General features: G+C 39.2%; 1 protein-coding gene across 3 annotated transcripts in view; it reads left to right on the top strand.

Annotated features, from left to right (window-relative positions):
- The window catches only part of ARMC9 (armadillo repeat containing 9), a 139,712-nt gene that overhangs the window by 101,100 nt on the left and 23,212 nt on the right, over window positions 1-15,400 (top strand). For all 3 annotated transcript variants that reach the window (XM_056565556.1, XM_056565557.1, XM_056565558.1), the window contains exons 13-19: window positions 1,640-1,730; window positions 2,589-2,712; window positions 7,950-8,089; window positions 8,226-8,302; window positions 12,625-12,699; window positions 13,495-13,585; window positions 13,909-13,967. In XM_056565556.1, coding sequence (XP_056421531.1) covers window positions 1,640-1,730; window positions 2,589-2,712; window positions 7,950-8,089; window positions 8,226-8,302; window positions 12,625-12,699; window positions 13,495-13,585; window positions 13,909-13,967 — 657 coding nt within the window. The remainder of the gene's footprint in view (window positions 1-1,639; window positions 1,731-2,588; window positions 2,713-7,949; window positions 8,090-8,225; window positions 8,303-12,624; window positions 12,700-13,494; window positions 13,586-13,908; window positions 13,968-15,400) is intronic.

Here is a 15,400-nt window from a genome sequence, read left to right as displayed (position 1 = left end):
TTTTCCTCTGCACGGATTTTGATAGATCTCCCCATCTCCCCAATGTTTCATTTTAGCTTTTATTTCTTTCATCACAATCCCCGTAATTTGGAAGTTTAGGAACTTGGGTCAAACATTTTGGATAGCCTACCTCAAGCTTCTCACAACAAGTTGCTTGAATGGTGTCCCTTTGCTCCTGACAGAAGTGGGTAACTTAGCCAGATTTGTAGACCTCCTTGCTGGCACACAGTTTTTTTTTTTTGATCTGCCAATATTTATTTTTATGGAATTGAGATCAGGACTTTGTGATGCCTGCTTCATTCACTTTGTTGTCTTTAAGCTGTTTTGACCCAATGAGAAGTATGCTTGAGGGTCATTGTGCATATGGAATACTTATTTGTGATACCTGTGATGTTGCTTCACAAAATCTATATAAGGAAGGAAAATGACATGCAGTGGCTTGTTCCCCGCTGAGCGGCCTTTCAGGTGACATTGTCATGCTCATTATACAACGACAATATAGTATGAGACAGGGTTTACTGTTGAGATACTGTTCCCTTCAGCTTCTTCACAAAGTAGTATACTGTTGTTCTTGGACTGATTTGTATTTTTGCACCAAAGTATGTCTATCTCTAGGAGACAGGGCGTGTCTCCTTCCTAAGTGGTACGATTGCTTTGTAGTCATGTGTTGTGTTCTGTTTTTATATTCAGGATAGATTAAGAAATATATGACTTAGGCTAGGTTCACATCAGCATTTCGCATCTGATCAGTTAGTCCGTTCATCTGGTTAAACACATCCTATTTTAAACAGATGATAAACTGATGCAAATTGTCAATGTTTTCTTAAAGGATCCGTTTGAAATTTTAGTAAAAATAACTGACTGACTGTATCAGTTTTCATCAGTTTTTTTATTTGTTTTTTTTGTTAGTCTTTTGTCCTGCCTATTTCCCTTTTTAACTCCCAGGTATAGGAAGCTATAAAAGGCAACACCAAGGAGGGAAACTCAGTCTGTGATCAAGCATTGAGAAGGAGAGAGTGTACTGTTTGCTTCTCTTTGCTGTTAGATTGAGTCTCCTGCACTCACAATGCCCCCATAAGCACATGATGACCACGCCACCCCACCCACCAGAAGCACATGTTCTCCACACTACCATATATAGTGCACTTTTTATTTCAGATACACTCACAAACCAACTTGTATCAGTTTCAAAACACTGCACCATCCTTTTGCAAAGAGATGATTTTGGGGACATTTACTGCGTTTGTGTGCCGCACATAAATAAATCTTTGCCCATTTTCGGTTTGTTGCATTTAGTAAGAGGCGCTCTTAGTAAATTCAGCAGTTCCGTGGCTGCCATTGTGCCCAACACAGAAATATCTGTGAAATATTTTTAGCCAGACCAAAAAAATAGTGCATGCCACGTTTTTTGTTCCACCAAAAAAACAGACTTCAAATGGAATTGGAGCTATTTGAGATGAACTGATTACAAAAATGATCCCAACGAGCCTTATTCTCTGTACATGTTTTTAACTATGGCAAACATGCTTTTTACAAAAAGATCTTATTAAGTACAACTTGTATAATGTGTCATACAAAAAGTGTTTTACCTGTATATGTATGTATGTATATTTTATCTTGTTTTTTTTTTCCCTCAAAGAGAAACGTTCTCCAGCTGCTACACTCCAAAAATGAAGTAGTCAGACAGTACACTGCTCGCCTCATCAATGCTTTTGCATCATTGGCTGATGGTAAGTTGTAGAGCACAGCATCAAGTGCTCATTTTGCTATTTGAACATTATATATGCACACATGAGATTGACAGCCACAGTAACAGCTAGGGTAGGTTAATAGCAGAATCACCATTTTTCACTATTTTCCCCTTTTGTATAAATTAATATCATTTCATGCGTTCCGTAAGGGTAATTTCTCGCTACGGTAGTGTTGAGCTCCATTCAGAGGAGTCTGTTCAAACTTTGGGACTTGAACAGAGAAAATAAAATACTGAAATATATTTAAAAAAAACCTGAGGGAAACCTGACAAACCCTATTCAAAGTCAGTGGAACTTGGCAATGGTAGTTGTGCTCCGACCTGCTCAGGGTCCCTTCAATGCAAAAAAAAGAAAAGCAGAATGGGTCGGAGCATGACATTGATGTGAACCTAGCCTGATTTGTTTAAACTTTTGACATGTCCTGCAGACGTGTCCAAAGTTTAGATCACATCAGGTCACATGCTGTGATTGTGAGTTATAACTGTCTGGCAGTCCAAACTGGCTGCTGTACTCAATTATAGTCAATTGAGTGCATCAGATGGAAGCGCTAATACAATATGTATGCTAAATTGGTTCCTAAAAATATTTCAACATTCCCCCCAAGAAAAAAAATGCATTATAAACATAGTTTGACTTTCAGAATATGGACATTTAAAAGCTTAAATATTCTAGCCCCTAAATGGACATTCAAACTAATTGTAAAATTACATATATCATATCATGTTTTACTATAGCTAATTATATTTAGGAATAGCTAAAAACATATGAAATGTTGCCCTGTCCTGATAATGCTTAATGTGCACAATTGTATTTTGGTATCACTGTTTTCTCTTTCAGGCCGGGTTTATCTTAGCCAGAATCCTCACTTGCTGCATTCATTAGAGGAAACTCTGAAAAGAGAGGATAAAGATTCTATTACCAGGGAGAATGTATTAGGCTGTCTTCAGAAGCTAAGTCTTAGGTAGGATAAAGGCAACATACATACAAAAATAAAATAATATAATCCTTTACAAGTATTCTATTTCACAATAAATGTAATAGTACTATATTACCACCTCCTGAAGTGTAAAAAGAAGATTGGCGTACTCTGCTGCACTGTGATCAGATAGGGTCTGTATGCTGAGACCCCCACTGATTGTTTGAATGAGGCTGATTACATAGAAAGTCTAGGGGCCCATCTCCTGCAGTGAGGAGAGATGGTGAAAAGCTTGTTCTAGCAATTGGTGGGGTCTCTGCACCCTGAGCTTCACCGATCAAAACTTTTGGCATGTCTCTATGACATGTCAAGAGTTTTATCAAATGACAGTAACTCTTTAAGCACTAATATTTTTCTGATGCAGTCCACAAACTATTAGTTAGAATCAAGAGAACACAGTGGGAGAGTTATCAAAACCTGTGCAGAGGAAGAGTGGTGCAGTTGCCCAAAGCAACCAATCAGATCGCTGCTTTCATTTTTAAAAAGGCCTCTGCAAATGAAAGAAACAATCTGGTTGCCATGAGCAACGGCACCACTCTTCCTCTACACAGATTTTGATGTATCTCTCCAATAGTATAGTGTACCACAAACATCATTAAATGTACAATTAAGGTTTAAAACTGCTAAAATACCATGAAGTAAAAACATCACATATGTGTTGAAATTAATATGAAGTTCTCATTCAAAACCTTCAACTCAAGCATTGCCGAGTCCTGTCCTGGAAATCTTGAGAGACAATTCTCATGCCCGACAGTACAGAAAAACGTATCCCCTTATCCGCAGGATACGGGTTACGTTTTAGATTGCGGGGGTCTGAGCGCTGTGGCCCTCCGCGATCGTCTGTACAGAGCCTTTGCTCTCCCACAAAGTGGCACGTCATAACCCCTGCCCGAAGCGGGGCCGCCACGCCCCCTCCATATATCTCTATGGGAGAGCCAAAGATTGGGGGGACGGGGACGCGGGGGCACAGCGCTCTGACCCCTCTGTGATCTAAAACTTATTCCCTATCCTGCAGATAGGGGAGAAGTTTTTTCTGTACTGTCAGGCATGACACTTCTTCTTTAATGTAAGGGCTGTTTCTCAATGATTTATTACACGTTTATGGGTATTATTAAACCTTGATCATAAACATTATAGTGTTATTGGAATTTTTTTTACTGACAGGTGGTTGGGGATTGTTATGACACAATTGCACTTTTTCTAAGGAATGGGCACTGCCTAAACACCAGAGCTTATCTGTTGGATTGGAGAGACAGCGGCATGCTAATCTTCCTTTGACATGTCAGGATACGGATTTGTAGTATTAAATTATTTTTTGATCTCCCCACCTGATTTCTTAGGCTGCTTTCACACTATGAGGTTCTCTCGTTAATACACGTACGTTATTATGTATTATTTAATGTACGTTTAATAACAGGCATTAACGGGTGTATTTATAAACCAACGTCGGCCATAGACTTCAATGTTAAAAATAACATACGTTAATTTACCCGTTTCTTGGGACGTGCGAAAAATTTGTGCATATCACTTTATTTCTCCCGTCACAACTAACGTATGTTAGTCATGACGGGCTATAACGTGTGACAAAGGGTAATTGAAAAAACCCATTGACTTGAATGGGGTTGTTTAACGTGTGTTTATAATTATGTTTCAAACGTACGTGTATTAACGGGAGAACCTCATAGTGTGAAAGCAGCCTTAGTACTTTATTGTGCATTAAAAAAGCAAGAATGTCAACCTGCACAGAAAAGCAGAAAAGTTTTCATATTTGCTGTATTTTGTGTAGTTTCTCTTGGTCTGTAATGGTATGTTCACGTGAGCAAAAAACAGATGCTTTGTAGAAAGTACCTTAAAATTAGTGCAATTTTGGTGCTAATTTATTTATTTTTTTTTTTTTTCGTGCTACGTCAAAGCTTTTTCCCACATATCAGAAAAAAACATAAACTTTTCTGAATATTCCCCTATTGAAATCCGTGGGATAATGGGAGATTTATTCTTTATGGGTTTATATTTTTAGCTATTTAACTAGTTCAGTGTTTCTCACCACACCACGAAAAAAAAAAGAAGTTGACGAGCAGAAGTTGACGAGCAGAAAAAAGGGAGGAAAAAGGCCGCATTGCACAATGTCAAATATCTATTATCAGTGGGTATGTAGTTTAACGTGCTGCTTTATACAGCAACTCACAAGTGACGTCTTCTCTGATCAGCATCGTTCCCTGTTCTTCTCTGTCTGATCCGGACCGTCCTGACCATTTCTTCCAGCCACAACTCTTCACCGTTAAACCTGCAAAACACATCTATTAGGCTTTACCAGCATTAGCCTCCAGATTCCAGATGGACATGGGTGAGAGGGGGGGGGGGGGGGGGATGGACATGGGTGAGAGGGGGGGGATGGACATGGGAGAGAGGGGGGATGGACTTGGGTGAGAGGGGGGGGGGTGGACATGGGTGAGAGGGGGGGGGGTGGACATGGGTGAGGAGGGGGGGGATATGGACACGGGACAGTACCTTAAGCAAGCCATTTTTCTTCCCCTCTCCAGTAGGGCAGCGACTCAGGGCTCCAACAGGGCACTCATTCAGTGCGCCGCAGGGGGGAGGGGGACGCTGGGGCACGGGTCACGACACCGGCCCAGCGCAGCTTCCGCATTCTTCGCCTCTCTGGCAGGGCACTCACTGGGATGCTGGGGGACGCACGAGGGGAGGCACGCACAATGCACGCAAACATCCCTCCCCCCCTGCGGCACCGGGGAGGGAAATAAAAAAAATAAAAAATATATATATAATATTTTGATGGCAAAATCTCGTGGCACCCCGGTTGGGAATCACTGATCTAGTTAGTTATTGTTTTGAAATTTTTAATGTGGAGTAAAATGCCACCAGAGATATGATGTTACCATACTGGTAGCATGTTGTACAAGAGCTAGTTTTGCTTGTTACTTTTTCTAACCTGGTTATTGTCTTTATTACATACAATTCATGTAACATGGCTATTTATAAAGTGTTACTGTGTGTATATAACATTATTGCATGTCTCTTAATATTTACCTTTGCAGGTGATAATATGTAGATTGTAATCAATGAGTTGCAGAATGAAACTAAAAAGTGAAGCAATACCGGCAAACATTAATCTTCTGCATTTCCATTTACGTAGTGTGGATAATATGCTGTAATATTAGAGTATTATAGGTTGCAGTAATCCATCTTCTCTACCTTGAAACCCTTTCCTGATCTAAGTAGAATCACATTAGTTCAGGAAAAGGGGCTTACAGAGCTAATGCCCTACCATCATTTCTCCTGCACTGATGTGGAAGAACCTGGTAATGAAGAGAGAATGTACAAAGTGGCAGATTGCTTTGCCCACCACCCACCGGCACCATAGAGTGCTGTCAGCAGTCTGTGTCCCGGATACAGAATTCTGATTTAATTGTGTATACATTATATGTGGCAGCACACTGTCTGTACTTAATAAGATTAGTCATCTATATTATATATATTTATATACACAATATATTTTAGGCTATGCCTATATTCATATCAGATATCGGTTGAATATACCTAGCATAGTCAACTAGAAATCCAAATTATCAGCAGCACTCAATGAATACAGTGCAAAAGGCAAAAAGCAGGTGCAGGCAATTGCTCAGGGACAGTCCAAAAATCCCATTTAATACACATAATCCAAAATCTATGCCGCACTCCAAAGTTTTTGAAAAATGTGAAAAGGTGTTTTAATCCATAAAAAACAGTTACAGGTAGGTGACGTTTTGATCCTCTCCAGGATCCTTTTCAATCTTGAAAAAGATCCTGGAGACGATTGAAATGTCGCTTACCTGTAACACTATTTTTGATGGATTAAAAAACCTTTTTACCTTTTTCAAACTTTGGAGTGCTGCATTGATTTTGGATTTAGCATAGTCAACTAGTGAGTATATATATATTTTTTTTTTTCAGTGCTGCAATAATATAGTATACACTATAGACCAGACATTGTCACTAGTAGCCTACCAAAGCTATCTCAGTAGGGACATTGAATTAACAAGGAATGCTGGGTGATTCCAGAGCTGAAGCCTACAGAATAGTAAATGGAGTTGTACACAAAAAAATGGCTATAATTCATGACCAATATTAAGTAATACATAGGGGACATATATACTAATACAAATGTGCCAAAATTCTGAAACTATCTTGCATGACTTGCATCACATTTGTTATGAGTTACCTGCTGGACATTCTTCTATTCTCTATAAATGTGCAATAGGGTTGATGTTCCTGGAGGTGTCTGTAATTTGTGAAATAGTTTGGCTTTACTAGATAATTCAATGTTTCCAAATGTAAAATACTGCACCTGGAGAGAAGGAATCCTCTATCCGAGTAGCGTGTTGGCAGTTCTTTGTTAGCGAAGCTTTCTGTAGAGCAGGCTAGGGGTATAACCAGTAGAAAGATGGAGGTTGTGGTCCTACTGTATAGAGCGCTAAAGAGACCCAATCTGGAATACTGTTCTGGAGACCTCAAAAAGATATTGATGAAATAGAACGGGTCCAAAGACAGGCCACAAAAATAGATTGAATCTGCTTGCTCATCCATTTGGGACGGGTGGGGGTGGCCATGGGGGCATTTTAATTTGAATATGTCGCCCTTACAGTAAAACATTTGTTTTTGGACAACAGGATGTAACGGTAAGACTAGGTTTGCACCATATATTTGCTTCCTGTTTTAAAGGTGCTGTCTTTTGTTGGGCAAAATTACCATTAACACGATGCAAAAGGTGACTAAAATAATGCAGGCTGCTTTTTCTCTGCCCTTTTCAAGAAAAGTAAAAAAACTGAATGCAACAGGATAGGCATCCCATTCTATCCAGCCTAATAGTACATTTATAATAACCTTTGTAGGAAAAAAAAAATTTAATTAAATAATTTACATCTTCAGCAAAATCATGATGTCAGCATGGCCTGTTCTATGATGGTCTCTCTAAGGACTGATTGATTTGTTAGCTGCACCTAAATCTTGCACCAACGGGCAAAGTGTTTCAAGAATTGCAAGTTTAGTCTGGCAAATTTCCACAATTCGTATTGATCAGAATTTCTGCTCAAAAGCCGAGGGATTAGACACGTTAGATTGTGAAAAGGTCGAGGAAGGGCAGAGTGTAATAAAGGAACAGAGGCCACCTGTCCTTACTCTGGATCAATTTTCATACTAAGTAGATCTATTGATTTCTGTTACAGACGCCCAATGCAATCAACCATGATAAAAGATGGCCTCATCCTGTGGCTGGTACAAGAACTTGAGGACACGGATCATCTCTCTGACTACACAGTGGAGTATTCTGTAGCACTGCTTATGAACCTTTGCTTACGTAGCTCAGGTGTGTGAATATGTATCTTCCTCAACTTTTGGCTCAACAATTTTTTTGTATTTTTGTTTTGTTTTTCTTTGAGATGTGATGACCATTAGTGAAATAGATTTTGTTTAATGTGTTTGTTACATTACGCCTTATACAGGGAAGAAAATGTGTGGTAAAAATGCTGGACTTGTCCTCAAAGTGCTTTCTGACTTGCTAGGCCATGAAAATCATGAGGTTTGTATCGTTTTACAATATATGCTCATCCTATATGTGTGGTGACACTATATACTGTATTGCACCGATAAGCCCCTGTAGGGAAATGCTCTGCTGCTTTGAAGACTTTAGATTTATGCGACTGCTGCATGTTTTTTTGTTTGTTTCTTTGTTTTTTGCTGCTGTAACCTAAATCTGTGTTGCCGATGTCTAGGAGTTAAAAAAAGAGGTTTACGACTAAAGTCAAGCAGCTATTTTTCAGTTTTTGTTTTTCATATTAAACAAAGGGGGACAAGATTTCTTGTGATCATATTGCTTCTTATTTACTGAGGTTTTTATATGTGTTATCTATTCAAGTGAGAAAACCAAAGTTTATGAATTAAAAGCTTGTAGACAGGAAACTCAGCTTAGGCCTCTTTCACACTACCATTGTCATCCTGCAAAAACTCATGAACTCCCCTCTGAAAGTCCCTAATATGGCCGTCAAAAATCCCATTCTTGTCAACTGGTGCTGCAGGATGGTCAAAAAAATCCCATTATTGTCCCATTATGACTAACAGCCGTTATTTTTGACGGTGCAGTTAAAATTTTAACATTGAAGTCTTTGTGTGACAGATGTTCACAGTTGACATCTGTTAGTGCCCGTCATTTTAACATCCGTTATGATCCGTTACTTGTACTGCGCATGGAAATAAAATAATGGACATAAAATAACGGCTGAAATAACGAGTGATAACGGATGGAACATGTCCGTTATTTTGACAGAATGCCCGTTAAAATAACGGACATTGGTCATCCGTAACGTTCAGTTCAGTTCAGTTTGTCTATTTTTTCATGACCTCTTTCAACAGAAAAAACGGCTGTTAAAATGCAGGGACATGACAGTAGCGTGAAAGAAGCCTTCCCAATTGATTTGGAGATAAAGTAATCTTATAGTATGTCCCAACAGGCACAAAAGGCATTAGACCCAGAAAAACGCTCAAATTTCCACATCCAAAACAACGGGGTGTCACTGCTCAAAATTTGCTTTTCGCGGACTTGTATGGGAGCCAGTAAAACATGCTGAAAAGAAGTGGCATGCCAGTACTTTATAGCATAGTCCAGCTCTAAAGCTCCCACGTGAACCCGCCTACCATTTTTTTTTATGTCATATGTAACACATAGGAAATCTATGTAAATTTGGTACTGCCATAATCATACTGACCAGTAGAATAAAGCTAAAATGTCATTTATACAACTGGATGAACTTCATAAAAATAACTGAAAAAGCAATGATCGGTTGTGTTTTTTTTTTTTGTTTCCTATTTATACCTATCAAACAATGAGAATCTGCTGTAACGGAATTTTTTTTCTGTTGGATTACACTTTCAAATTCTGCCGTGTAAATGGGACCTGACTCAGAGGTTGTGGGTAGGTTATTAATTTTAGAATTTAACAGGGTACTCCAGTGTTACAGGATAGGACAGTGTTTCCCAAACAGGGTGCCTCCAGGTGCCTCCATGCTGGGAGTTGTAGTTTTGTAACAGCTGAAGGCACACTCGTTGGAAAACACTGGGATAGGTATTTGATCATGGAAGATTCCAACCACTGGGACTCCATGCAATGTCTTAAAGGGGTTATCCAGGAAAAAACTTTTTTATATATCAACTGGCTAAAGAAGTTAAACAGATTTGTAAATTACTTCTATTAAAAAATCTTAATCCTTTCAGTACTTATGAGCTTCTGAAGTTAAGGTTGTTCTTTTCTGTCTAAGTGCTCTCTGATGACACCTGTCTCGGGAACCGCCCAGTTTAGAAGAGGTTTGCTATGGGGATTTGCTTCTAAACTGGGCGGTTCCTGAGACAGGTGTCATCAGAGATCACTTAGACGGAAAAGAACAACCTTAACTTCAGAAGCCCATAAGTACTTCTATTAAAAAATCTTAATCCTTTCAGTAATTTACAAATCTGTTTAACTTTCTGGAGCCAGTTGATATATAAAAAAAAGTTTTTTTTCCTGGATAACCCCTTTAACCCCTTAAGGACTCAGCCCATTTTGGCCTTAAGGACTCAGACAATTAAATTTTTAAGTTTTCATTTTTTCCTCCTCACCTTCTAAAAATCATAACTCTTTTATATTTTCATCCACAGACTAGTATGAGGGCTTGTTTTTTGCGCGACCAGTTGTCCTTTGTAATGACATCACTCATTATATCATAAAATGTATGGCGCAACCAAAAAACACTATTTTTGTGGGGAAATTAAAACGAAAAACGCAATTTTGCTAATTTTGGAAGGTTTCGTTTTCACGCCGTACAATTTATGGTAAAAATGACGTGTGTTCTTTATTCTGAGGGTCAATACGATTTAAAATGATACCCATTATTACATACTTTTATATTATTGTTGTGCTTAAAAAAAATCACAAACTTTTTAACCAAATTAGTACGTTTATAATCCCTTTATTTTGATGACCTCTAACTTTTTTATTTTTCCGTATAAGCGGCGGTATGAGGGCTCATTTTTTGCGCCATGATCTGTACTTTTTTTTGATACCACATTTGCATATAAAAAACTTTTAATACATTTTTTATAATTTTTTTTTAATAAAATGTATTAAAAAAGAAGCAATTTTGGACTTTATTTTTTATTTTTTCGTTCACGCCGTTCACCATACGGGATCATTAACATTTTATTTTAATAGTTCGGACATTTACGCACGCGGCGATACCAAATATGTCTATAAAATAAATTTTTTACGCTTTTTGGGGGTAAAATAGGAAAAAACGGACGTTTTACTTTTTTATTGGGGGAGGGGATTTTTCACTTTTTTTTTAACTTTTACTTTTACATTTTTTTACATATTTTTTTTTTTACACTTGAATAGGGGACTATTCATAGCAATACCATGATTGCTAATACTGATCTGTTCTATGTATAGGACATAGAACAGATCAGTGTTTTCGGTGATCTTCTGCTCTGGTCTGCTCGATCTCAGACCAGAGCAGGAGACGCCGGGAGCCGGACTGAGGAAGGTGAGGGGACCTCCGTGCGGCGTTCTGAATGATCGGATCCCCGCAGCAGCGCTGCGGGCGATCCGATCATTCATTCAAATCGCGCACTGCCGCAGATGCCGGGATCTGTATTGATCCGGCACCTGAGGGGTTAATGGCGGACGCCCGCGAGATCGCGGGCGTCGGCCATTGCCGGCGGGTCCCTGGCTGCGATCAGCAGCCGGGATCAGCCGCACATGACACGGGCATCGCTACGATGCCCGCGGTTATGCACAGGACGTAAATGTACGTCCTGGTGCGTTAAGTACCACCGCACCAGGACGTACATTTACGTCCTGCGTCCTTAAGGGGTTAAATGGTGCCCAAGCTCCCCTCCTGCATGAAGCAAGGTCAACACCCCTCCACCGTGCATTCTCTATGGGAGGGCAGGAGACAGCAGAGTACAGCACTCCGAGTGATCAGACACCTACCCTCTACCGTGATCAAAGAAAAATTCAGCTCTGAAATTTGGTTGCGCAGATTCCCATTGTTTTCATTCAATTCAAATTCCGGACTAGTCAGAAAGAATGAAAATGTCAATTCTTTCTGTACAATCCGCTTGGAGTTTCCCTTTAATATCCCAAAGTATTTTGCTTAAAAAGTTACAAAAAAGATGTAATAAAATGACATATATAAGTAATGAAAGGGTATGAAATAAGGAAAAACTGTAATAGTAAGCACTTTGTTTTTCTTTCTTCTATTGGAAAGAAATCCCAGCTGGGGAGGACAAAACTACCATTCTGGGTTGTTCCTAAACCCCTGTATTATATGTTAGACATAATTCTATCTTTTGTCTCATCTTATAGATGTCTCCTTGTCAGATAATTGACTGACAAGTACCAAAGCATACTTTTACCAACCCAGTCATACCAGCTATAAACACAAAATATCCATATTTTGAACCTTTGTTCAATTTAGTGGGTTTTGAAGGCCAAAAATCTCAGTGTTTGAGACAAGAGAAGTAGCTAAGCTCCCTGATACTTAGGTCTGGTATTGTATACATGTATTATGACATTGATAGCTTTGAACTTTTACATTTTGTACTTTTAGAAACATTGAGGTGACTTTGAATTCAGCTAGTCTGCTATAAGACATATTCACCTTTCCCTGTTTTCAGCATGTTTTTATGAATTAAAAGGCATACAAAGGACTTCCCCCCCCCCCCCCCCCCCCCCCCCCCCCAAGCCTAGCTATTGCCGATGAGTCAATCCGCTCACATCTGGACAGGAATAATAATATGGATTTTAATTCCTTCAGGATTTAAACATAACCCATTATTTACAGAACACATTTCTTTTGTACTTTTATATAGATACGGCCGTATGTGAATGGAGCTCTCTATAGTATCCTTGCTGTTTCTACAATACGAGAAGAAGCCAGAGCCATGGTGAGATACTACAACAAGAGAACACATCTATGTTGTTAAGTGTAGAAGTTCGCATTAAAAGGGTTATCCAGTGGAATTAGTTAATTTCTTATTGTCCTCAGGCTGCATACAAAGTTAAAAACCACTTAAACTCCCCCTCTGCCACTTTCTTGTAGCTCTGCTATCTAGGCGTCCATGGCGGGTGACTTTGTTTCCCCCCGAGCTGCAGAGCATAGCGTTTACAGCCGGGGGAACTGACAGGGCCGCTCGCCAATCACTGGCTGAAACGGGATGTCACATCTACAGATTCGGCTGGCTCCGGTGAAGCAGACTGCCAGAAGAGACTGGCTGGGAATGGGACGCCCTGGTGCCGTAGCTACAAGGAGACAGCGGATAGCGAGTTAAAGTGTTTCTTATTTTTGTATGCAGCCTGGGGACAATAAGAAATTAACTAATTCCACTGGATAACCCCTTTAATAGTTAGAAAAAAATACAAAACCACAGTCAGACACCCACTTATCATACTGTTATGGCATGACCTTGCAATATGCTATAAAGTAATAAAATTCTTATTCGTTAAATGTAAGCACAAAAATGCAGTGTGAACGTAGCCTATGCACATTTTTGTGTTTTTATGTTTAATCTTTTTTTAATCAGTCTGCAAAAGAGAACTCTACTAAACTGTTCTTAAACCAGAAATGTAGGAGAACAGAAGTCTACATGTTATCATGTTATCAGTTGGAAATCACATTTGTTTTATTCACACTGTTTTAAGTATTATATCTCATTATATATATATGTTATGTGAATTTCTAGGGGATGCAGGAAGTTCTGCGATGTTTTATTAAGGAAGGAAACAGAGATATGAACCGTCAGATTGAGTTCATCATACGGCAGCTCAACTCAGGTATATATTTTATAGAAGGTACAAAACCAGTCCATTTATAGGTGAAGGATTGCGTCTGTTCCTTTTTCGTAAAGTTTTGCTGGCTATGATACTGATTCACATAATCTTTCTTGAGTCCACTGTTTCTAGGTTATTTTCTTTGTAGAAACCAAACAGTTAGGTGCAGGTTATGCCTGGAAATTCCCCGTTGTATGTACAACATGTTACTATAGTAAACATAGAAACAGTATAGTTATTTACAACATAAGTACTGGAAGCATTGTAGTCAATAGGTTTCTTGTAAAATGAATAGTCTGACAATATTTCAAATTATTTTGTGCCAGAAGAAAAATTTGATGAAGGTGCAGAGTCTGATGATAATGAAGACGTGGAAGATGAAGAGGTGAGTGCTGTCCTCCACATTACTATATTCAGAGGAGTCCAAGTCTGGTTTAGGTAGACTTTTTATTTTTATTTATTTTTTATTAAGCTAGACTTGACAAAATATCTGTGTGGATCCAGTCATGTTGAAAATACAGTCTAATCTGCAGGTGGCTTTTTATAGAGCGGAAGGAGCTGAGCAGATTGATGTATAGATTTGCTTTTAAATCAGAACGTTTTTATTAAACTTTTTTTTTGGTAAAACAACATACAGAAACAAAAAACATACAAACCCAGATAACCCATTCCACCCACACAGAGACCCTACCCCCCCCCCCCCACCCCGTGTCCGTCTTTCATAGTAGATAATACAGTAATAACCATGCCAGAGATAACATGGTGCAGTATGGAGGAGTATCCCCCTAGGCAAAAGGCATAAGAAAATCAAAAAGCATACCCAAATAATATGCACAATCTCCAGGTGAAAGGAAAAAACCAGTACCAGGTAGTACAGGAAAGGGGGCAACAATAAGGTGTACACGGAACCCCTACACAGAAAACAGAGACTCAAAAAGTGAGTAACATTCAAAAGCAGACACAAAACGGGAGTATAAAGATGATGAGAATAGTCTACAAGCAAAACGCAGACAACATCAGTGATTAGACCCCCCAGAAACACCTCCATCGGATTTCTCCAAAAGTATGTGGAAGACAAACCATCTATCTACTGACCCCATATTGTCTCACATTTACGCATAGCTTTTCTCTTAAGATATACACCCTTTTCCAGTCTGATGATATGATTTAGTTTTACAAGAAGTTCGGATATGGTAGGTGGGGAAGCCTGCAACCAATGCCGTGAAATCAATTTATGAGCCTGGTACAAAATCCTACTAATACCAATATACAAGCCACCATCCTCATCCAATCCATCCAGAAATCCCAACACACATGTCAAGACAGACAAACTAAATGAAAATTTCCAGTATAACTTGTCATTTATTCATGGAGTTTTCTGCTCATTCTGGGCTAAGTAGTCATGTGGGCAGTCCTGCTCAGTTATTATCAGCTCTCTAAAAAGTCAGGACTTCACTGCAGATCTGACACAGAACTAGGATAACAAGCACCAACTCTTATAACACTCTACACAGCCCCACTGAACAGGATTCATCACAGCTGTGGCTTTGTCCAGAGGTAGCGGGCTAGGATAGACAAAACGCTATGCTGGGGATTTAATAATCTCCCTTAGTAACCTCATTAAGAAAATGACCCAATCAGTGCTTAGACACAGCAATCAAAAGCATGATGGTAACAAAGCATATATCTAATTGATGGGCATCCATATCATCCTATCACCACACTAGTTACCCACACCACTGTGATGCTGCCACATATACCATAGGGATGGGAGAATTCAGCTGGATGTGCCACCGCGTCATTTGACACAATGCGCAA

Source organism: Hyla sarda, chromosome 3, assembly GCF_029499605.1.
Source record: "Hyla sarda isolate aHylSar1 chromosome 3, aHylSar1.hap1, whole genome shotgun sequence".
Taxonomy (NCBI): domain Eukaryota; kingdom Metazoa; phylum Chordata; class Amphibia; order Anura; family Hylidae; genus Hyla; species Hyla sarda.
This window is presented reverse-complemented; position numbering and strand designations above follow the sequence as displayed.